Here is a 23,032-nt window from a genome sequence, read left to right on the forward strand (position 1 = left end):
CTACACACTGGAGAAGGTCCTAACAGGCTGACGCCGGCCCTTCACGTCGCCAGAGTCATCGCTGCAGCGCGGACACCCTCGCGGAGCCAGAAAAAGTCCAAAATGACACAACACAAGGATCGGTGTGAGGCCAAAACCCAACACTGACTCAGACCAGACGAACAATGCATTCCATCCTTTTTGGAAGGCGGCTGCCTCAAATTAGTGGTGATCTGGATGAGTTTGGGAGGTTTTCTTTTCCCAAAAACAAAGATACTCTGACCTGTGATGTCCTTAGATCTGGGCGCCGGGCTCCCGGCGCCGGGCGATCAAACGAGCAGACTCTGGGTACGCTCTGGTGAGCAAGAATTCACCTCGTCATCTTAATAAAAGCTCATCAGTGTAACCAAGCAGAGCTAGTAGGGCTAGTGTTGCTAACTCAGTGGCGCTGTGTTATCTGCTGTAGGGCCTGAGCACAGGAGACCTAAACCTGACCTCACACAGAAGAGGAGGAGTTGGTGGGGGGAGGGTGGCAGGTAACTGTGCCCCAACTTGAGGCCTGGACTTTTAGCAGGAGGGCAAGAGGTAGAGGGAAAGTAGGGGGGGGACTGCATGCAGATGGGTCAGCAGGCAGTCTCTTTGAAATGGAAGCCGGGGCAGGACATGAAGCGGACAGGGCCGGGGAGGGGATGTACGGTGAGACAAGGAGCTATTCTTCTGGCGAGGGAGCTGGAAAAGAGGGATGGATGCTTATCTGTGTGTTTGTGTGTGGGCGTGTTTAGGATTACCGAGAAGCGAGCCACATGCGCTGACAGAGAGCTTCACCGATGCCGCTTCCTGCTGGCAGGGGTCTGTGTGAGTCAGTCTGGTAGGAGCGCAAGAGAAACAGCACCTGCAGACCGACACGTGCACACACACACAAATTGAAAAAGACAGAATGGATATTTATTATACAGGAGTCAGAGTCACAGAGAATTATCTACAAGCCCTACAGAAACAGACTAAACTCCACTCATCTTTACATCTTGGCAGAGTGATACATACACATACATGTTACTGATACTCTGTTGTTCGAGTGGTTTTTCCCCTCTTTTTCAACCACATTGTGTGGCAGAGATCTGATGCATGTAGACAGTAACTACTGAATCACAAGCTACAGTGTGTAAGTGTAGATAAAAGATGGACCTTGTAGGACGTGTTATCAGTGAAATGAATCGTGGTTTGCCTTAGGCTCTAAAGGGTAAGCCACGCAATGACATCACACCTTAAAGGGATAGTGTAACATGTTTGGGTTTGCACTCAGTCTTAATAGGTTCATTATGAAATGAAGCATCAAACCACTACTGATGGGGATTTTCTACTGTTGGCTATATGACTGCATTTGGCAACAGGGTGAGCTCCTAAATGTTGGACTAAAGGGTGAGAAAACACTGTGCGCTGAATGAAACTTGCGAATCATCAGTAATTACAAGACAATAAATACGAATTCCCTGGTGGAAAATTTACTTGGACACCAACCACGTCTGGACTACAGCACAAATACTCCTCTTTGTCTGGAATTTAATGGTTTTTATGGTGCATTTACAAACCAATCATAAAAAGAAATCTTACATGGGAAATTATTGTTAGACGGGCTTTCTGTCTTGTTTTATTTATTACACTGAGCCAAACAGCCCGGGACGCGAACATGTTAATCCTACACAGCAACTCCACCAACCACTAGTTGCTCAACCTAAATGACAAGAAGATGGTCAGAGTTGTCCCTTTTGATGTTCCCTCTTCTCCAGTAAATACTCAAAGCACACTTTGAAAGGTCAACACGCTGCTTGCTCCAAAGGAGCATCTTTCCATCCTGGCGTGTGACCTCTGGTCTCTGGACAGGAAAGCAAGAAGTTTCCCGATGAAGATTTAATCATTCTTTTCACTTCGGCCGATTTGCCAATGAGAGACTGAGCCAGTCTGCAGCAGGTGGAGTGGCGGTTGGGAGTATTCAGAGGCCAGGACACAGGCTGGCTGGCTGGTTGGGGTGTGTATTCTGGGCCTTGGTAAGTATACTCTTTAAGCTGGGGCCATGGCCACAGACCAGTAGGAAGCCATTCATTACGCTATGCAGGGAAGGCAACGTGGGGAAAACCAGGGCGACCACGTAGCACCAAGCCTGGCCGCTGAGTTCTGGCCTGCCCCATCTCATCTCCTGCAGTCTCCACGCCCAGGCAACACCCACTGGCTCACACAAACAGCTTCCACACCTCCAGGTCCTTCTTCCTCTCGCTGTCAGCTCTCTCTCAGGGCTTTTCCACCTACGAGAAGCCAGAGCTGGAGCAGATTCCCAAACCAAATATTGAACATTTCCAAGTAATTTTGATTCCCATTATTTCAAACATAAGAATATGTCTTCATTTTCACTGCCAGTTCCAACAAGCTCGGCAAAGGAAGTCATTCTAAAAGTAACCTATCACCCTGTTTGCTCACGGCCACGGTGCCAGACTAAAATAATCTTGTTTACCTGCGTGGATGATGAAATGTTGAATCTATTCTGGTGGGGGTTTAAATCTAGAAACTTCATCAAGTGTCTTTTAAAACTTGCTGGTGCACAGCCATACAGGATATTACAAAATAGTTGAGTTCTAAAGAAAGGTTGTGGGTCTGTCTTCTAACTCAATGGTGGCCTTGATTAGCTTACTGATATAAGAGCAGTTAATCATTTAACCACATTATTACGATTTTATCACTTTGCTAAAATAAAAAAAGAAAGAAAAAGTGCAGATCAAAAAGTACTCCAGAGGTTTTTCGATATGCTTTGTGGTCTGTGCTGTTACTTCCAGTTTAGACAAGCACACGCCTGCTCATTAAAAGTTTGCTTGAGCAGCATCACCGGTTCCAGCACTGGTTCCAGTGTCCAAAGCAGGGAGCTCTGTCTTTTCTCCCTCTCTTGCTGCACTCCACAGTTACACCTCATCCACCGGGTTGGGAAGTCCCTGCATGGGAGGCTCAACCGGCTCAATCCAGCCCGGCACGGAGAAAACCGAAATATTTATAGAATTCCTCCTCCCAAAGACAGAGTGCAGAACTACACCCCACTGTGGGAGGAGATCCCGGGATAGGATCAAGCGTAAATGAATGGGAGACGATAAGACAGCAGCACAGAGACCTTCTGCAGGCTTATTTTTGTTGATCAAATGTCCGATTTCTTCCCCCTTGACTGCCTAAATGTGGATTTCCTGCTTTCTTGCTACTTCTTCCACACTTGTAGGAAAATGATCATATGACTTGTGGTCAAATAAACTGGTTCCGACATGAAAAACAAAAGCAGTACTGTGTATTGTATGATTATAATGTATAAGATGCTTAAAGGAGCTTGCACTATTATATACTGACTTCCAGGAATCTTTTAAAACAACTAGGAGACAAGCGTATGTACTGTATACGTATGTATCAGCTCTTTGAATGCTGCAACAATAAAAAGAGATGAAGGTTGCAGACACAGACCGTATAAAACACAGCATGGCATGTCATAACCTGCATTCTCTCTGAAGACCACTAGATGGCAGGTGCTGTGATTGCAAACAGACCTGTGATCCTATAGAAATGTACAGAATAATGGCTTTGTGTCTTGACCCCTTAAAACACATTCATGCTGAGGTTGTGACTGATGACACGTAATCCAATGAGCAGCCAGTTTCCCAGTCAGACCCATCCATCCTCCACACATCTGTTTTTTCTGAAACTGAGATGAGGCGATTGTGAAAACGTTTGTCTTCGTATATCTAGGTGCATCTTTTATACTGTATGGATACAGCTAGCTGGTTTAGCGCCCACTGTTTATTATTAAGGTAGAAAATAAATGCTACTGTAGTTATGCTTGCTCATTAAATATAAGTTAGACTTATGGGTCTCCTTAGGTGGTGAAGCAATTTCCACTTCGACATGATTTTCCAAGCAATAACAGATATGGTTAGCGAGTTAGCTGTGGCTGCATAGATCAGACAATGTTTGGTTCACATTATTAGCTGATAAACTCATATAAAAAATGGCCGGATACCAAATGAATTCTGGGAGTCTGGATAAATTAGCGGCTAACTCTTAACCACTTAAAACTGGCTTTTGCTATCTGACGGTCTTCTGTGTTAGCAGGCACACTGGAGTTAGCTAACATTAGCCAGAAGAAAGGCAGCTCCAGAGTGGATTTATTCTCAAGCATGCGCATCACATCCTTCAGATTTTCAGAGAAACATACTTCACATTCTTCAGATTAGATGTGACATGTTGTAAGTCCTTCAGACACTATTTGAGGGAATGGTGAGAGTTGGTAACATCGCTGGCAACAAAATACATTAAAATATGAAAAAAGTATCCAGTGTATGTGCTTCTATTTAAACATGGAGGTTTGCAAACATTGCAAATAATTGGCACAGCGGTCTAGTGGTCGCCTCACAGCCAGGAGGTTTTGGGTTTGCATGTGCCTGTGTGGGTTCTCTCTGGGTACTTAAACTTCCTCCCCACAGTCCAAAGGCACACATGTTAGGTTTAGAGGCCATTCTAAAAGATCGGTAGATGTGAATGTTAGTGTGAAGGGTTGCAAGTCTGTCTTTGTTGAGCCCTGATTATACTGATTATACTGCGGACATGGACAGCTGGATACCCAACTGCCAATAAGTCATTCCTGTTATTCGTCTCTTTACTTCACTCCTTGAGGCACATTCATAGTTCGTGCATTGTAATGTAAATACTCTGCAGACGAGTCTACATGATCACAAAAAACATGCAGGAACGTGAACACAGACTCTCACGCTCACCGTATGATCGTGAAATTCACATCTCTTCACATCCCAGTGGAGCCGTGGATGCAGAAAGTATAATCGAGGCTTTAGTGCGTTTATTCAAAACAGACATATTTATTATATCATATAAAAAGATATTTATCAATGCAGCTGTTTTAGATACTTTAGAACCTCATAGTGCAACCACGCGTCCCCCTATAGCTGTGGATTGGAACTTCAGACAAAAAAAATACAAGAAAAACTTGAATTATGAAAATATCAAACCCTCCTTGTATGCCTTGTTCTCTAAGCAGACATTTAACTGTTTGTGTGTGCCTTTTTGTGTGTTGCAACAAGCCTCATTCTGCTTTTGGGTCCGTTAAAAATAGTGGTGGTGGATGTGAGGTCCCTTCAGACTCTGTTATCAGGCTGCCCTGCCGTCCCTCCCACTGCCGCAACCACAGACTGACCACATGTTGTTGCAAGCGCACATGCGCGCACATGCACAAAGCAAGTGTAAGCGCAAATAATTGCACAGCAATCCGGGGCTCCGTCCAGTAAAACACATTCACAAAGAAACGCATAAATCGGCGTTCACATAAAAGCAGATAGAGGTTAGGCAGAGTGTGGACGCGCCCAATTAGACAAAAAGAGATCCAATAAAGACGAGCTAAATATAAAAAAAAACAAAAGAAACACAAACTTTCCCTTGCCCTGCACGGCCGTATTCTTGCACAAACAAAGCTTATAAATGCATTCCATGTGCATGACTATATCACTGTTAACAGTTATAACAGAGCATCGCAGCTGGCCTCCAGGGAGTTGTTTGTTATTTTATTATGTCCAGAGGCGGGTGTACATACTGGTACTAGCAGCATAGGGGGTGTGCATGTGTGAAGGATTGACACTCAGCTGTCGAATATCCTGCAGTAGTAAAACAGGAGCTCCCTGAACAAGAGGCCAGGGGTTAGTTTACTTTGTACATAACAGAAGTAAAGATCAATGATATGAGTGGACAGCAACTAATGACCATAAACATGAGACATTACATTTGTACTTGGGCAAAACTGACAACTTTAAAATGGCTGAATATATATATACATTTTTAATGGAAACTGTTCGACAATATGGATTGGAAATAAGTGGTAGACAAATCAATTCTGCAGAAGAAAGTCAGGACGTAAACATATGAAGTTTACAGGCATCCAACACTGGTAGGGAAATTGTCTCCAAATGTTGGACACAACACTAAGGCAGGACATCACGATATATCATGATGTGAAGACAGACTAAACATATTCCTAAATAAGGTTTTGGACAAATATAGTGAAGCTCATTATGAATCACATGAAGTCCTTTTGAATATACCCTATTTTCTGCACTATAAGGCGCACTTAAAATCCTTTAATTTTCTCAAAAATCGACAGTGCGCCTTATGTATGAATTCTGGTTGTGCTTACTGACAGCAAACCGATAGCAGCAACTTCGCTCATGCGCGATTCATTTGCAGTTTTTAACGGGTAGGGGTGAATATCTCCTGCTCTGACATCAGCTTGGGGCGACTGCTGCGTGAGGACTACCTGCCGCCTGTGAGCGTTTTTGCACAGGCGAGGTGCAGATTGAAGCAACCGCTGATTGTTGAGAGTAAGAGCGATACGTGCTTCCATGTGAATAAGTAGTCATAAGTCTCCAATAATGCCAGAAAAAGTCTCCAGATTTGTCGCTAGTCGCTTTTTAGAAGAAAAAAAAGTCGCTAAGGCGGTGTGAAAACTTGCTAAATATAGCGACAAAGTCGCTAAGTTGGCAACACCGCCAAAACTCCGCTTCAGGTCCCAAAGTCAAACAAACACTACGGTACACTGAGAGTTAAAAACTGTCTAAATTATTTCACCTTTAATAAAATGATCAGCGTTGCTGATTTACCAGGTGTAACAATTAAGTTTAACATCCAGGAATCCATGAAAACGGAATTTATTAAATTTAACAGAGTTAGCAGGAAGTTAGCTCGCTAGTTTCCACCTAAACATGATATAGCATGTTCTGACTGAGAGATTTCTGTAAAAAATGAAAACGTACAGCTCTGCTATCACTTCCAACATAAATGAAGACAGAAAACTAAACAGCAGTGACGTTTGTAGGGTTACTGAAGTTGGGCTAGCTGGTATATAATGATGTGCTACGTGATCGCTAGCGACACAGCTATGTTAGCATAACAAACAGTGAAGCTGGAGGATGAACGCTAACTCTTTTCCACTCAATAAAAGTTAACGTGAGGGTTCCCGATGGTTAGGGACAAATGCAATCGCATGGCAGGATGCTGTAAACGGATCAAACTTCAGTCAGGAGAACAACTGAGATAATCCATCCACAATATGAGGTTAGTCATTAATATACTGCAACAGCACGGAAACAGAGCAGCTGCGAGATAATTCTACATTAATGAATCAATGTTACGGACGAGGAGGAAGCAAGAAGAATAAGTTGAGTAAAGTTTGCCTTATCTGACTGTTTTGTTTCACTTAATGCATCTTATAATCCGGTTCGCCTTATGGTCAGAAAAATACGGTATTCGATAAAGAGTGAACGGTTACAATATTAAATAATGCGATGTAATGCAACCACATTGCATAACCTAGAATTCATACAGCCATCAAACAAAGCCATCCATTGAGACGACTTGTGACTATAGGGGTTGCCAAATGAATAAATCCCTGATGTATGTTGACGTAGTGGGAAAAAATTAGATACAATAAAATGGGTTCAATATAAACCAACAAGGACATAAACCAAGAGTGGTTTATATCTACCACTGTAAGAAATGTTTTGGGCAGTTGCCCACTTTGCCCGGTTGGAACTGCCACCTGTATGTTGACAAAATAGCACAAAACGTCTGACACCAATACGAGACACCTGGGATTCCCACTGGACTGGATATATCTGATGGCATTTTAAAAGCAGGCTGACTGGGTGTGCAGGCGCACACATTCTTTCTCTGGTTCAGCCCAGAGGCTTTTCTCAGAAAGCCCAGGCAGATCGCTGGCTAAAGGCAGCAGTCGTCAGGCCAAAAGAAAATTATTTGAAGACAGCAGAGAAGAATGCACTGAGGAAAGCTACACCAACGCAACTGCTGCCAGAGACGAGGCTACAACGATACTCCGAATTCAAGAGCCTCCTCAGTCTCATTTAGCCTCTGTTGTGAAAATACACAAAGGATTACATGTGTCGAGTTGGCCCTTCTCAAACCACCACAGGCCGCAGCTTTATATGTCTGGCCTGTACCCGGCGCTGTGGGCCAGGGCTGCTGCTGGCGCGTGTCGAGAGTGGAGTCCAGTGTCGGGTTGGGTTAGTGCCGGTCTATCCGGTGGGCTTGTTAAGCTTGGTCCAGATTGTATCAACAGAGGTTTTGGGCAAGACGGGGTGACTGAAGTGAATCCAGTGGTTTTCAGAGATGTTTGATTACCGGGAAGGGGTCTCACCCAGGCCACGCAGAAGACAGCACTGCCCTAAGTGCAACCAATTAATCAGGCTGACCAAATCCGGATGACGTAGAGAGAATCAGGCCAGGACATTGAAGCCTGCCTCGGATGAGTTCTGACTTCTGAAAACGCTGCGTACAGTGTCGGTGTATATCTAGAACTGCAGTGCATGCATGAAAATGTCCTATTTCTATCACATTACTGTAATATATTCTGCACAGAACATGTTATAGTCAAATAAGCTTTCCATCTCGAGGGGAAAAAACAAAACAAAAACCCAGATCAGTCTGTGCCACTAAAAGTGTGTAAAAGGTGAAAATACTGTTGTAAATTGAGAAATATAGTATGGAAATTTAGGACAAAGGCAACTCTTTCAATTCAGTTTTATCTTATTTATATAGCAACAGCAGTCACCTCAAGCTCTTTATGTTGCGAAGTAAAAGTGCCTAATAGGGTTGGGCGATTGGACGAATATATCGACAATCGACGATAGGCTGAGCCCATCGTTGATCGTTTTTACAGGGGCGATTTATTTATTTATTTGCCCATGAGCAAGTTTGCTAATAACAATGGAGCTAATAGAAGCAGTCAACAGGGGGGGGGGGAAAAAAATAAAAAATTAGTAGCGCTGTTTTAACAGCACCCTCTTTCATCTGCGAGCACATGCCCCCTCCTCAGAGTGCGCCCAAATGCTTGTTGATGGAGCTGCAGAAGCTGGTGATAGCCTAGCATACTCAGCCGGATGGTGGACACGTGCATGCTCATGCAAGTTAGTCATGTTTGGGTACTTTGCTCGCACTATACGTCTGCACAAGCGGCACACCGCTTTCATCCTAAATTGGTGACTTTATATTTTTTTGTTTTTTTTAGTGCTGTCAGCGTTAACGCACCATCATGACGACTAACACGATTAACAATTAACCCACCTGGAGCGCAGACTGAGTCAAAATCCCTGAAATGCCTCCGTCACCGCATTTCGGCAGTTTATCCAAAGTTTGTTTATTCTGCGCTCCAGATTAGTTGAGCGCGTAAAATTTTTTAATCACGTTAATCGTTATGACTGCGCTGACAGCCCTAATTTTTCTGGGAAATTAGTTTATCCATGTTTGGACTTCTGTGTTGTAAACGTGCAAATCAGTCCGTGCATGATTACACTGCTGCGGCCATCAAAAAGTCTGCGCATGCATGAATATATCGCCCATCGTGGATTATTGGACTGATGTCGGTTGGACAATTTTTACATATCGCCCAACCCTAGTGCCTACAATAATATATACAAGAACCCAATATTCAGATGCCACTGTGAGCAAGCACTTGGTGACAGTGGGAAGGAAAAACTCTATTTTAACAGAAAGAAGCCTTACGCAGAACCAGGATCAGCGAAGGCCGGCCTTCAAGGGACGAGCTTCGAGGCTGATCCATTAAGCTAAAATCAAAGTGGATAAAACCGCAATTTCTCAAGTTGCCTCTGGCTGACTTCAAAAGCAAATCCCTCAGACTCCCATTTTAAAATGTCAGTGAATCCTAATGTTCTGTAAATCCCAGCAGTGACATCACCAATAGGCGCACTGCTGTCTGGATCCGGACCCAGAGGCCGTTCTTTAAGGACCCAGATTTACTAGATTTTGACAGACTGTTTGCATTTTATTCAGAGCAACGTTTCTTGTATTTACAGTAGGCCTATTTTGATCTGCAGAGCCTTTGTCTTTACTTTCCTGACTTTACTACTGGAACGCACCGACTCACTCCAGAAGCAACTGAATGCGGCTTAAACGTGCGGCAGACCAAACGCATGCGTTGTAACTCATCCCATGTGACGCTAATCACCCAATCAAAAGCGTGTGTGAAAACTTCATGAGACGAAATGCAAAAATCTGAAAGATTTCAGTAAATCAACATTACAGCTCATCGATGTACATGTGAGATGTAGTTTAAGAAAAAGAAGCAACAGGGAAACGCAAACTCTTACATTATTACACATTAACAACTTTATTTGAAGACTTCTACTTCAAAAGTGGACCCTTTAGGTCACTGTGGAAGTGAATAATAACCATTGTTGAAATACTGTTGAATTATACTTTGTTGTATTTGACAGTCAGTTGTTAACTATATACAAACCCTGATACAACCTTTAGGCTACTCTTCATAGCAGAGAGCTCTACTGGATGAGGATCTGGGGTGAGATAGTCACTGTTTATTTGGAGTTTATGCAAGTCAAGTCAGAGTAGTGGTTAAACTTTCTCTGATTTATAATGTTCAGTACAAAAGAATTCTTATAATCGTGCAAAAAAAAAAAAAAAACTAGCCAAAAAAAAGTGTCTGATGGAAACATTTCCTTGTATCCGACTTATTACCGCCTGTGTGAAAGTCAGCAGGGTGGCAGAGCCGGCCTCAGTAGCGGTGATGGTTCCCAGCTCCGCGCTCGGCCCACTAACAGTTGTTCTTTGACAATAACAGAGGAAGTCATTTCTCCCTCGAGCAAAAACATCTGCTACCTGTTATACACAAACACACACAGCGACGCACATTAACATACATCAGACAGGTCCCGGGGCCAAAACCAGAATCCTCGTAAGCTCGGTGTAAACAGCGCCAGAGTGTGGCATACATGAACGTGCACACGTACGTGCATGTTGCTAGCGTGCACGCTCGCTCCGCGTCTCTGCAGCTCCAGTCTAAACATCGTCCTTGTTTCTCACACACAAAGCAAGGAGGCTACCGTCTTTATCTGTGTGTGTGTGTGTGTGTGTGTGTGTGTGTGTGTGTGTGTGTGTGTGTGTGTGTGTGTGTTTGAGAGAGATGCTCCCTTCCACACGTACACTCAGACCTCTATCTCTGTCTTACTAAGTTTAGACCACTTCACCTGCATTGGGCTCTGCAGCTCTTTGCATATCTGCCTCCATCATCTCCACAATGCCCTCATTGTGCCCTCACATTAGCGTACACCTACTCACCTGCTATCTGTAGCCTCGGTATAGATAGTCCCCACAGATAATCAATCCCCGCCGATCAAACGAGTTCATCGTTACTTTATTGAACTCTTGAAACACTCGAGACACCTGAAGCTTTGACGCAGTCATGAAATTATTAATTAACACAAAACAGATGAGCAGAGCTATTCAGAGCTACACGTGGGAGATCTTACTTACACATCGTAGCATTAATTAGGATTCCGTCCTCGCAGTTTTATCTCATTATATAATGTTATTATAAGTATGACTACAAAACAATACCACTGGCGGGGTAACTGTATAGCAAAAAATAGCGGGCCTAATAACAGCAGCATTATTAATAAGGAATAAATGGAGAATTAAACCCAAATATGTAACAATTCAGAGTAAAAGGACTGATGTTCAACACAACTGTAAGTTAAAAACAGGAAGCGTGATGTATATGTGCTGCAGTGGCTTATTATGTATTCACACTGTGGATGCAGCAAAGCTGAGCAGACAGTGTGTGAGGTACAATGGTCTGGTGTGCTTTCAGTGGAAGGAAAAAGGAAATGAAATGTCTAAGGAAGCCAGTAGGCTTCGGCTTTGCTGTATCCTGTACACATATTTGTGTGTCTGTGCGAATGTGACATACACTACATGTGAGCCGTCTTAGGATGGCTACAAAAAAGGTTCAAATGAAAAAACTGCACGAAGAGGAAGCGAAACGGGGTTGAAACGGACTAAAACTGCCAAATAAGCGGATGTGTGAATAAACCTTTTCAAATTCAAACTCTAATGCAGGGGTGTGATTAAAGAGGGGGCCAGTGGAGCCAACGGAGCCTGGCTCAAGCCCCTGCTTCTCAGCCTGTGCACTCAAAAAGATCCACATAGCAACAGCTGAGGAACAGTCACCGTGGTGGGACACCAACTTCGTAATTTCTTGGGGTAACCAGTATGCAGCAGCAAATGCTCAAAGAGATCGACTGCAGTAAGAAGCGATTTCAGTTAAAACAGGTTCTAGTGAGCTCAGCTGAAAATGGTTTTAGTCATTTTTAAGTAAAACCTCTATTTAAGAATTAAGGATCATAGTTTCTCAGAATGGAGAAGTGGATTTGTGTCTTGAGAGTATATGGAGCTTGCAAAGATGCAGAGGGTGAAGGTAACAGCGAACCCTAAGCTAGGTGAGTGGCTCCAGCAGGTCCCAGGAACAACATCCAAGATCTCTGTCGGGAGGAGCGCAGTCCAGGAACAGCTAAGATACTGCACATGACTCTCCAGCTCCAAGGCCTCTGGTAGAGGACCCAAGCTTGAAGGATAAAGACCGCCCCGAGGGGCGAGAGGGGAATTGAATGTGGTCTGAACTGCACCTTATAGTTCATAGAGAGCCATGTTACTGTATGACAGATGGACAAAGCCACTGTGACACAGAGTCCTGAAGTCTTTATTTTGGACATGGAGGTAATTGTGTTTAGTCTAAGTTGCTAATCAATGCTATCAAGCCGCTTTAGCAAAGCTGTACAGGTACACCACACAGGCATAGATACCTGTGTCAGTGTTAAGTAACAGGATTTGTTTTGTTAGGTAATTGCATTGCAAGTGATCCAAAAGCCACCGACACCTCAAATGACAGTGAGACTATCGCACTAGCAATCGAGTGATTGCAGCCTCCTGCGTTAGACTCAACCAGCCAGTCAAAGCAGCTACGCCACTAACATCAACATCAAGCTTCAACAGAAAGGCTGAGCTTTATTTAAAACAGATACATCCACATTTGTCAGGAAGAGGGAAATGAGCCTTTTGGTGGAACTGCAGTTCCTAATTTTCAGCTTCAGAAGCTGCCGCCTGTATGAAGCACGCTGTGTACAAAGACTTCACCTGTGTTTATGTGTTACAGTGTGACAACAAAACAAACTGCTGGCGACACATGTAAAGGTGGTGACTTCTAAATGATACAAGTCTGGATTCAATAAGATCCGAGGTGAGGGGAATCATGGGAAACAACAACAAAACAAAAGAATAAAAAGATGAGCAGAAACAGAGGGCACATAGATGAAGATGGATGAAGCTAGACCAGGAGACGTGGGGAAGCTTCACACGTGGCGACCATGACAGGAAAGGAGAGTAAACCGCTCTCCTCCTGAAATCTCCTCTAAGCTTTTAAGAGGCCCACCTCCCCTCCTCCATCCATGCCTTCATCCCACAGCGGACCTCCCTGCAGTCCAGACCGCCGTCCCCCCGTGAGTGTTCCATCTTCTCCAAAAAGAAGTGCACTTTTTCATTCTTTTGTCTCGACCCCCGGTTCCTACCGCTCCACGCCCACCGGCTCCCTGGCCGACCCCATCAGTGGCGTTCAATAAAAAGGCCGGGGAAACTCCCACTCCCCCCTCCCGTGTGTGTTGATATTACCAGCAGACTGTTTGGTTGTGTTTGTCAGAGTGTGATGACAGAACTAAACACTGGTATTTACTCTGCGATAACCGCCTTGTCTGGACAGGCTCTGTGCGGTAACTGAGTGTGTGGGACTGACAGATAATGTGTGTGTTTGCTGAGGTGTGATGCATTGTATCTCCAACCTCTCCGCTGGCGTCCGCATACGCCCCGTCGTGATAACTGCTTTGGTAATTGCGTTCTGCCTCTTCTCTTTGCTGGGTGGAAACGCAAATCGCAGCTCGGGTCCAGTGGTGATGATTGTCATGTTTTCATTTGGAATAAAGTTTATGTTTTGGAGATACACGGTGTGTCCTTGAAGGCTAACAACTGTGATGAATGCATTTCCTCCCTCATAAAACAACTGAGAAGCTCATTTTCATGTAATATGTCATCCCGGCGGCGTTGACATCCGTGTTTACGTGCTTGGAGTCTAGTTTCTTTTTCCTATTCTACATCACACTGATTAGTACATCAAATCCTAGGCGACTTCACTGAGATTTGAAGCTCCCGTTGCCTCGTTTGTCCTCGCCGCCGCGCCTGATGACAGCCCCCCCATCTGCCTTTTATAGCTGAGGGGTAAAAACTACATACAATCTAATTTTCCTGACAAGTGAACATGCTGGCTTCATGTATAAATGTGTGCCTTAGCTCTAATAAGCTGCTTCTTTTTTTTTTTTTTTTTTTTTTTTTTTTAAATGCGCCACAAGTTTTGAAGCATACAAAACAGCCCAAATACGTGAAAAATAAAACCCCACGTTTAGCCCTAATCTAATGCCAGACAAGCAGAAGCCTTATAGCGCCTTCTTCATGCTGAACATGCTTTTTAAAAGCACATCTGAACATGAAGCGTTTTGGCACACTTCAGCACTGATTCATGACTCTCACTAAGGCTACGTTCACACTGCAGGTCTTAATGCTCAATTCCGATTTTTTGATCAATTCCGATTTTTTGATCAAATCCGATTTTTTTTGTCTGCTCGTTCACACTACAAATAAAATGCGACAGCAAATGCGCTCTAGTGTGAACCCTCAAAGCGGCCCGCATGCGCAAAAGACGACGTCACACACAGCGCGCTCTGTTTAGACCCAGAGCAAACAGTATTGTTTGACTGATGGCCGTTAATATAAAGACTTGTTTCGGACTTTAAATTTCCCAATTTTGCTTTAAGTTATAAAGTTATTTTGTTATTTACATAATAATGTAAATAACCTAATAATGATCCTTATTACTGTTTTAGAGGAGTAGTGCTTCAAAGGATAGTTGCAGATTTCTGTCAGAATCTGCAGATTATACAGTACAAATAAAATGTTCACGTTTCTCCAACATTGTCTTCCCAACAGTTTCACTGGATGGCCAGGAAGCGTTCACGATGTCTTCTCCGGCGCTGATAATTGGCATCTGTCTTGTGTCAGTGACGTAAAAGACGGATTTAATGCGACTTGACCGTTCACACAGCAGTCGCTTTCTGAGACATCGGATATGTATCGGATTCAGTACTACATACCAAAGTGACCCAGATCGGATTTGAAAATATCGGGTTTGTGCCGTTCACACTGTCACACCATGATCGGATATGGGTCGCATAGGGTCAAAAAAGTCTGATTTGATGCGCTTTCGCCTGCAGTGTGAACGTAGCCTAAGAGCTGGAGGCACTCCCAGAGACCTCTGCAAAATCAACTGCCTCTCATGTCTTTGTTTTCCATCACTGCCTTTGGTCTACAATTTCACGCAGCTAGTACAGAATGGACTCTATAGAATACATTCTATAGGGGGCGATCGTGGCTCAAGAGTTGGGAGTTCGCCTTGTAATCGGAAGGTTGCCGGTTCGAGCCCCGGCTTGGACAGCCTTGGTCGTTGTGTCCTTGGGCAAGACACTTCACCCGCTGCCTACTGGTGGTGGTCAGAGGGCCCGGTGGCGCCAGTGTCCGGCAGCCTCGCCTCTGTCAGTGCGCCCCAGGGTGGCTGTGGCTACAATGTAGCTTGCCATCACCAGTGTGTGAATGTGTGTGTGAATGGGTGGATGACTGGATATGTAAAGCGCTTTGGGGTCCTTAGGGACTAGTAAAGCGCTATATAAATACAGGCCATTTACCATTTACAACTAGTTTTAATATTTGTACTGTGAAAGGTCAGATTAACAAAAGAAATACTTGTGACTGTAATCGGTTGCCAGTGCCTTATGTAATTTTCAAAAAAGGCTTTTCCCACATACAGTCACTGGCTAAAGACTTGTGATTGAGAACTTTTTATCATCCGTGAAACAACACCATCTAAGACGGATTCGTTCCCTTTTATTTTGAAAGTTTAGCTGCTAGGCGGATCCATATTGTGGCCGGCTCAAGCATCTTTCAGGTTCCTCTCCAGTGAGTTTCTTCATCCCGTGGTGAGACTCCGACTCCAGCATCTCACCAATGTGGCAGATTTTAAGTTCAGAGTACAAGGAGTACTGTTGCTAACTGCTTATTGCTCTAATTGCACAGCAACAAGCATTTCATTGTATGATTGTGTACGTGACACGTGACAAACTGTAACAAAGTGTGCCTACTCATATTTGCAGTAGAGCACCTTGTTGTGCACCCTCTTTTCACACGGGCACAGAATCAAAATCCAAAACGTTGAGACAGGCGTACGTAACTTAGAACTGTGTGCTCCTTTGCTGATTCGTACAGAGAACAACCACGTACGAACACACTGAAGTTACTAAGGTTTTGAATCCAACTCTACAAGAATCTTTGCGATCATTAAAACAACACCCCTTCCCCAACTCGGTGTCATCTTTACAAAGTGTGTGTGTGTCCTGGTTTATGCTGGCGTGTGCACGGGAGCAGACCTGCAGCAGAGTGCCGTGGATGCGGTTCTGTTGGAGTTTGGGTCCTGGTTCTAGAGGAAGTTCCTGCAGCAAGGTCTGGACGGTGGACGGGATTTGCGTGACCAGGACAAAGGGGACAAGAGCCCGAGCTGCCATTTCTCTGGTGCGATACACAGCCGAGCGGCCGCATCTGTGGAGCAGAGAAAAACATTAGTATCGTGGAAAAACTGGGGAAAGATGATGGCGGCGTCGTTATGATAATCTTTCAGTATTGCATTATGTAATATATCATTTGATTTCATGGAAAAAGTACTGATGTTTCCCCGCTATCACAAGTCAAAGATTGTTATTCTAACTTTTCTATGACAAATAACATAATCACCACGTATATTATCATTATGAAGTATCGTTATTTTGTTCCCCGACCACATTAAGTCATGGACATATTCTCAGTGATGACCTATGAGCTATTTGGTTTGGACAGTTGGCCGCTATTTTATTGCACTGCTTATGTAACATCTTTTTCTCCCTCTCCTGTTTCCCTCCTCTACTGCAAAGGGAAAAACAAACTGCTCCCAGGTCAGCTGATGACCGATAAACCCTGAATCAAATATTTTAGAATCATTACCTAACCAGCCAGGAAACGGCCTACTACATTTTGTTTTCGCCCACACACAGGCGCAGATGTCTCCAGCTCACGGTCATTTACAGTGTTCGTCGGTGATGGAGGCTGCAGCTAGTCACCCCGGGTGCATGCTAAAATTAACCTTGTTTACATGCTGCTAATCTTTCCTTCTCCGATGTCATAACAGAGCCGATGCATGAGGGAAGGACATGACCAAGACCTGAATGAGATAAAAGGGGGAAGGGTGAGACGGCTCGAAAGGAGCAGAGTAAGAGTTCAGCTACTTGCAGAAACAGATAGCTGGAGTACAGTTCCACGAAAAACAGCCATCACACTGGAAGAAAACTGACACCTACTAAACTGGCTGCCTTCAACAGATAAGCAGGAAAAAGCAAACATAAAAGTCTAACGGTTGCCTCTTGGAGACTGTGTACCAAACATACTGTATGTAGATGTTTCTGAAAGGAACCACAACACCCTGAGTCTTAATAATGCTCATGTACGTGTCATAGTAGACGTTAGAATACACGTGCATTTATATATTAGCACAGACAAGTCACAATGTGACATCCTACAAAGCTGAAAAGCCATTCTGGTAAAAACTGCTAAAAATTGCAGTTCCTCTAGTGTCCACTTGGGGCCATCTCCCCAGTGAGTCAATTACTACAGACTGCTATGCTAAAATACCTAATCTTACCACTTTTAAAGAAAAAACTCAAGTGGTGCATCGAGTCCATTTCTCAAAATCCAGATTATCTCATATCTATCCTGAAATCACTCCATATTGTGACAGATGCAAAACTGCTGAAGCCTCACGGATCCACATGTAGTGGTCTTGTCCCAGTCTTGTTCAGTTCTGGACAGACGTTTTTCATACCCTGACCAGGATTTTCAGTGTGACGCTGGCCCCCTTCTTGTTCTGTTTGGCATCAGTGGGAATGAGGTGCATATAAAAGACAGGCGTTATCATTCTGTTCCCTGTTGGCCAGGAGGGCAATCCTACTGAGGTGGCGGGACGCTGTGTGAAATATACCATCCAATAAGTCTGTGCTGCAGTTTTGAGGAGTTCTTTATTGATACCTTGTTCCTCAAGTCCAATATTGCACCCATACAGTTCATGGATGTAGCCGTCCTTACCCTTTCCACCCTCCAATCCAAATATAGTCACTTTTTGGCTCCAATAAACTAACATGGTGCCGGCCAAAAATGCTAATGCTGATGTTTCAAAATGTAGAGTGCAAAAACCAATAGGTGATGTCATGGTGTCTATGACAAGCATGCATACTTATTTACATGCAAAAAAGTAAAAAGTGGATCAAAGCTACATTAATACTGCCGGCCTGTTTAGGGGCTTTCATGGCATTAAAACTGGCTGCTGGGGCCAAAAACGGCCCTCGGCTTTGCTATGAAAAATTCAAAGAAGCTTCCAGAGAAATGTGAAACACCTCTCATGCTGCAGCGGCATGTGGAGGTGAAAAAGAAGCCCATCTTTTTGGCTCTGGTACTGAGTGGAGGCGAGATATGTTAGCAGATATCTGGATAGCACCGTGAGAGCGTATGTTAATAATAAACAGCATCTGTTAAGAGGAAGCAGCAAAGCCAATAAACGATCAAGTGTTGGATCTCCTGGTGATTTGACTGAGAGACCGGGACAAGAAGTGACAAGAAACGTCCAATCGGTATGCACTGAAACAAAGTGGGGGCTGTTTGGAGCAACAGATCAACTGTTAACAAATGTTTTTTCCACCTGCTGTGAACACACACACATACAGCCAGACAGACAACCAAAGGGCCCTGTATCAAACGCAGACAACAGTTTGCATTCCTGAGCTCTGCACGCCTGCACACGTGAATTTATGAGCACAAACGTCCCACACACAAACCCACCAAATTTCATGCAAACTCCTCACTTTCCACTCGTCCCAGCCCCCATTTGGGCCCCATATGTTAACTATCTGTGCTAATTTGTCCCATTGAAAGTCTTTTGCAAAAGGAAATGACAGTTTGGAAGGTTGTAATTTTAGGAACAGGGACGTCCCCTGTGGGATTCAGTAGGCAGACTGTTGACTGGCCTGGATCAGGCTCATCTGGGCCTCATTTTGGAAAGCTGGGAGAACTGCTTCCTCCACAGAGACTCAAGCATGTTGGCTAAACAAGCCTGAGAGTCAAAGCTGATTAGCAAAGAACCTACTGTAAGCAAATTAAGAAGCAAGGAGTGACAAATTAAACAATTTGGCTTCCTTCATTTATTCATATGGACGCGATCTAGCCAAGCAAAAACAATCCTTCTTTTACTTTACCACCAAAACTCTTTCTTTGTCCTGACTATTTTGCTGTGTGGAAAACCACTAGAATGTGTGTCAAATTAAAAAACATCCGGTATGAACCCGACAAGCATAATCATGGCTGCACGTAACTGTACATGCCTGGTTAGGCAGACAGCCAGCATAATGTAAACGTAATCATGTAAACATAATCATGTTCCCACTGCTATTTATGCTTCTGTCAGTTTTGTGTAGATCTTTGATATTACAACAGCCCGTATGAACTGAGCCATATTCAAATTGCCCACAGGCAAAAACCCAAAGACATCCAGTTAACAGTGAATGTATCAAAAAGATCTCATAACCTAAAATAATATGTGTCAAGTTTTCACCTGGACATCAAACTACACTGAAAGTTACAGAATGTAAGGTTTTCACGTTATCGGCAGATTGCAGTCAACTGACTTCTGTTTTCTTAGTCCTCCCCAATTCAACAGTATAACTCTCGCTACGGTGGCCGCTGTAGGACATATCAAAAACATCAACTTTAAACTACATCTCATAAGTCTGCAGGTGGCCAGTGTGTTTATGTTATTATTTGGACCAGATACAGACCTAACCTGGTGTTTTCCCCCGGATGATCTGATATCCTCGTGTTGGTGTTGTTCCCAGACCATCATGAAAATGTTGTTCCAGGTTCAACATTGCAAGTGACCAATCACATTGTTGTGACGTTATTCCTTTGCACGCCAAGCCATTCGTGCATTTATGAAATTCCAATGTTGCAAGGACAATATCAATTCTGCTTACTGTTTATTAAAGGGTTACGATTAGGGTTAGGGTCAGGGTCTGTTGATCGGCGGACAGAGGCGGTTTCACGCAGCTTAAGTACAGTTTTTTGTTTTACGCCGGTTTTTCCCGAAGTCGCAAAGGTATGACGTCACAACATTCTGATTGGTCACTTGCAATGTTGATCCTGGAACAACATTTAGTATGATGATCTGGGAACAACACCAACACGAGGATATCAGATCAACTGTTTTCCTCCCATCTGTGGAAGGCCTCTTTACTCTTGAAGAGGCTGTAAAACTTTGTGAAAGGTGTCCAATGTGGGCCAGTCATTTAGAGAAGCCCACTTCTGACTGATAACAGCGATGCTGAGGTGAGTTGGTGAAGATATCCTGAACTTTTCTGTGGGTAAGCAGCACTGCTGTTCCTTCCTGTCGTGTTCGGGTCAAATCTGACTGATTTACAACTTAAAACACTCATAAATACTGTTTTGGTTTTTACATCTGATGGCCTCGAGGCCTTATGACATCCTCCACACTATGCAGGTGAACATATGAAAGTGATGATCACCTCTTTCATTGAATGTTGAGTATTTTAATCAACCTTGTTACATATGTGGTGTTCCCGGTCAAGGGTGACCACCATAGGAGATGAGTGGGAATCCACTAAAACCCCCCCTCCCATTGACTGAATGACCCCCTGAAAGACCCACTTTACTACCTACTGATTGACCCACTGCACTGAATTTGGTGGTGAAAAATGTTTGTTATGCTAATTTAAGAGCTGTTAAAACAGGCCAGGAAGACTAAAGTAAGGGGGGGTGTACACAGAACTGGAGGGTTAAAGCTGATGTTATTAGCCTGTGTTCATCTGTGTAGATCTAAGATTACTAGACTCTGACGCTTAGTGAATAAACTCTCATACAATGTGAAAATGCAATCAAACTATTTATCGGAGAGAAATTGTGAGTGTTTTAATGTTTTTAGGTCACTTAAACCAAACGTTAGTCGGAACGGTCTCGTGTCTAATCTGCTGACATTAAGTACTTCTGACAATATCAGGAATAAACAAGTATCTTGTTGCACTATTTCTTGTGTTAGAGCTCTGACTTCGGTTCAGAAGACTTGAGGCTTGAGGTGATGAAGAAGAGGATGATGTTTTAGAAAGATGCCAGTCACACTGTCCCTTTCCTTCAAATTATTATTATTTGGTGAAGGAGACCCCTCTCAGTTAATAAAACACAGGTATGACCCTTCATGTCTTAAGTTTGAAGGTTCAGGCATGAATTTCAGTGCTCTACACAGCACGCAAACTCCTACATGTTCTCTTTTGCACGGCTTTTGGCATACCATCTTGTATCTTCTAATTCTACAGTGCTAGTTTTCATCAGTTTCATAAACTCCTTGCCGCTACTAGTTGGCCTGATTAGCACACAGGGTACAGCTTCAGTTTACATTATGAAATGTAATCCTGTAATGTGTCAGTAAACTATTTCCTTTTCATGTCAGGCATAGTTCAGATACTGATGGCAAGTTTGTTCTTCTCTAGGCATTTGTTCACCATTCGTCATCGTGGGGAAATGCACTGCATTGTATTAAAAAAACAAAAACAAAAAGAAACTGATAGCAGTCCCTTTTGAAGTCAGTTTATAGGCAGTTCTGTGCCCTTTCTAAAGAAATGAGATGTGAGACAGTGCGGGCCAAAAAGGAAAGGAAGGGAGTGGTGCAGGCAGGGTGAGCAGAAATGCCTGGGCTGGATATCACGGGATATAAATCACTACCACAACACTCTGAGGGCTTACAGTTAAGATGGAGAGACAGAGAAAAGGAGAGGCGCTCCAAGGAGATAAGACAAACTGTTTTAAAGACACTGCGGATAGGAATGAAGCCATTAATTATTATAACAAATGTCCGCTTCTCGTCATCCTCCCCCATTTTCTCGTCATCATCATTATTCACTCCGTCATTACGCATGCAGGTGTGACGCTTGCAGAGGGCCCGGCATCGAGGGAATGTTACAAATCTAGTGAGGATGAGGTGGGAGGTTATGAAGATTTAAAAAAATAATAATTTGCTATGCGGTGTAAAGGAGTTATACCACAGTATTTGAGTATGGTGCTCTGGCCTGTCAACAGGTGAAGCTAAGCAACATTTAATCCTTGGAGGTGACGGGTCAGGTCTTATGGAGACGGGGAGCACGCGGTGGGCGACGGCCATCGGCCTCATCAGACACGTCCTGCACACGCCTGGGATAGATGGGTTGGGGGATGGAAAGGGGGTATCGCAGAGAAACATGGCTGGAGCCAAAGAAGTTGTGGCTGGGCTATATTTAACATCTCCAACATGTGGGCTTCATTTGGCTAGATGTGTGTGCTGCATACCTTCTCTGACAGTGCCAGACTCAGCCGAAAGCCCTTTTATTTTCACCCACAAGAGATGGAACTCTAAAGGCATAACTACGAGATTTCACTGAGGTTCAGATTTTTTATTTTTTTAAGAACGTATGCATTCAACGAAGGCAAAGTCACACATTTACAGGTGCAAGTGGTAACGGCTCCAGTTTATGACCCAGTCAGCTTCTGATCACACTTCACTTTCCATTTTCTATGTGTGTCACTAAATATGGAATGAAATGAATTATTCAACAGGTTATTATCAGATGCGAGTTAGATGGCTACCTAGAGCTGGGCGATAGAACGATAACATATGTATTGCGAAATAACTTTTTCTCGATAGAAAAATTAAACTATTGCGATAGGCCTCACCGCTCGTCCTCTTTTTAAAAAAAAAAGAAAAAGAAAAAAAAAAGAACAGCCAATCCAAATTAAGTAGTGCAGAGCCAAACCAATCACAGCTGCAGCGTCACGTCACGTGACTTGTTACGTACAGCACAAGTGCCAAGCCGCACATGTGTATTTGTTTTGGAAAGCAGCCAGCCGCCGTGCCGCCCGGGTATTGGAGGAAATG

At 43.8% G+C, this 23,032-nt stretch overlaps 1 protein-coding gene across 1 annotated transcript in view; it reads right to left on the bottom strand.

Moving 5' to 3' along the window:
• Nucleotides 1–23,032, bottom strand: part of thada (THADA armadillo repeat containing) — a 122,148-nt gene that overhangs the window by 41,033 nt on the left and 58,083 nt on the right. Inside the window, exons 29-30 of the mRNA XM_086258352.1 lie at nt 16,410–16,578; nt 768–871 (exon numbers count right to left, since the gene is read on the bottom strand). Coding sequence (XP_086114478.1) covers nt 768–871; nt 16,410–16,578 — 273 coding nt within the window. The remainder of the gene's footprint in view (nt 1–767; nt 872–16,409; nt 16,579–23,032) is intronic.

Source organism: Aulonocara sp. 'chitande type north' Nkhata Bay, linkage group LG13, assembly GCF_057382095.1.
Source record: "Aulonocara sp. 'chitande type north' Nkhata Bay isolate Kocher_YH1m ecotype deep benthic linkage group LG13, A_spYH_male_GT1.1, whole genome shotgun sequence".
NCBI classification, from domain to species: Eukaryota; Metazoa; Chordata; class Actinopteri; order Cichliformes; family Cichlidae; genus Aulonocara; species Aulonocara sp. 'chitande type north' Nkhata Bay.